We start from the raw sequence: 1256 nt of genomic DNA, 5'->3' as shown, positions 1-1256 counted from the left end.
ACCTATATTTTTCCTTGTTTTATTATTTCCCTTTGTTATAGCATTCCCACTATCCCCATTTTACAAATGTGTTATGTCTGGTTGTCATGGTAAAATCCCTTGCCAGGTTGATTGCGGACTCAGTATCTGTGATATCACGACTTGCACTTTTGGTGGACCCAAAACTATTTGTGATGGAATTTGTTCCTATCTTTCAACACAGAGTTTAGATTTTGAATGTATTTTTAGATGTGGTCCTACATGCACATATGCCTGTCCAACTTGTACTAATACCGGTTTTGGAACCTTTAGTTGTACTGGTGGATGTAAATAAATTAGGAGGCCTTAGTTTGAAAAACTAAAGTGCAGAAAATATATGAAGGCTAAAAAAATTACAAATTTTTTATAAACATAATGTATTGCAATCAGAGTTAGTATTAATATTGTAGTATTTTTTTATCCTATATTCTTAAATTGAATCAAATAGTAAAGCCTACATCGGGCATTGTATTTTTAACGTGTATATGCTAAAGTATATGTGGGTGGTGTTGATATCGGAGTAATAAAAAAAAGTTATATGCCGATTTATTGTACATAAACGTATTTACTTTATTGCAGTATATAAATGACAATGTGTACTAACTCTCACAATTCAAAGTAGTGGCACGATTCCATTTGTGTCTGAACCTTTAAACCTTTATTAACATAAATGTTACAGTGACAATGATATACAAATAAAAATATAAAAACTGGCTGGCCCAAATTTCGAAGCCAGAGAATAATTTTATAAAATAATATTTATCCATCATATCCCAGATATGAATATTATGTGTGGATGATCTTTACAATTGGTCTAACATATTTTGCTATTGACCAGGATTCATATCGTCATTGTTATCATGCTTCTAATTTTTCTCTTCCAGTAATCGTCTCTCTCAATATAATCGCTATTATCTCTAAAGGCGGGCTTATAGGTCGAATTATCTGATTTAAAGCATAGACGTTAGACTGAAAAGTTAGTATTCATTTGAAGCGTCCCTTTTTTCTCTTAGATTATGCTACTTACTATTTCTCTTTTCCATTGGCTTAGGAGGAGGTACTGACCAGCAAAGATTTTTCGGAGCAAGGAATAAATTGAGATCATCAAAATCATCAACTTTAAGCGCGTTGAGAACATCTGTCTTAGGAGTATTGGAATTAGTGTTGGGCATATTTGAGGGTATATTTGAAACATCAGTCTTGGGAGTATTAGTCTTAGAATAGTTAGTATTGCTCAT

General features: G+C 32.4%; 1 protein-coding gene across 1 annotated transcript; it reads right to left on the bottom strand.

Moving 5' to 3' along the window:
- Nucleotides 1-859: 859 nt before the first annotated feature.
- Nucleotides 860-1256, bottom strand: OCT59_010316 (uncharacterized protein; the record flags this gene model as incomplete). Its single annotated transcript, XM_066132932.1, has 2 exons — nucleotides 860-963; nucleotides 1046-1256. The coding sequence occupies 2 exons, from the start codon at nucleotides 1254-1256 to the stop codon at nucleotides 860-862; spliced, it is 315 nt and encodes a 104-aa protein (XP_066000528.1).

Source organism: Rhizophagus irregularis, chromosome 18 (assembly GCF_026210795.1).
Source record: "Rhizophagus irregularis chromosome 18, complete sequence".
Lineage (NCBI taxonomy): Eukaryota > Fungi > Glomeromycota > Glomeromycetes > Glomerales > Glomeraceae > Rhizophagus > Rhizophagus irregularis.
This window is presented reverse-complemented; position numbering and strand designations above follow the sequence as displayed.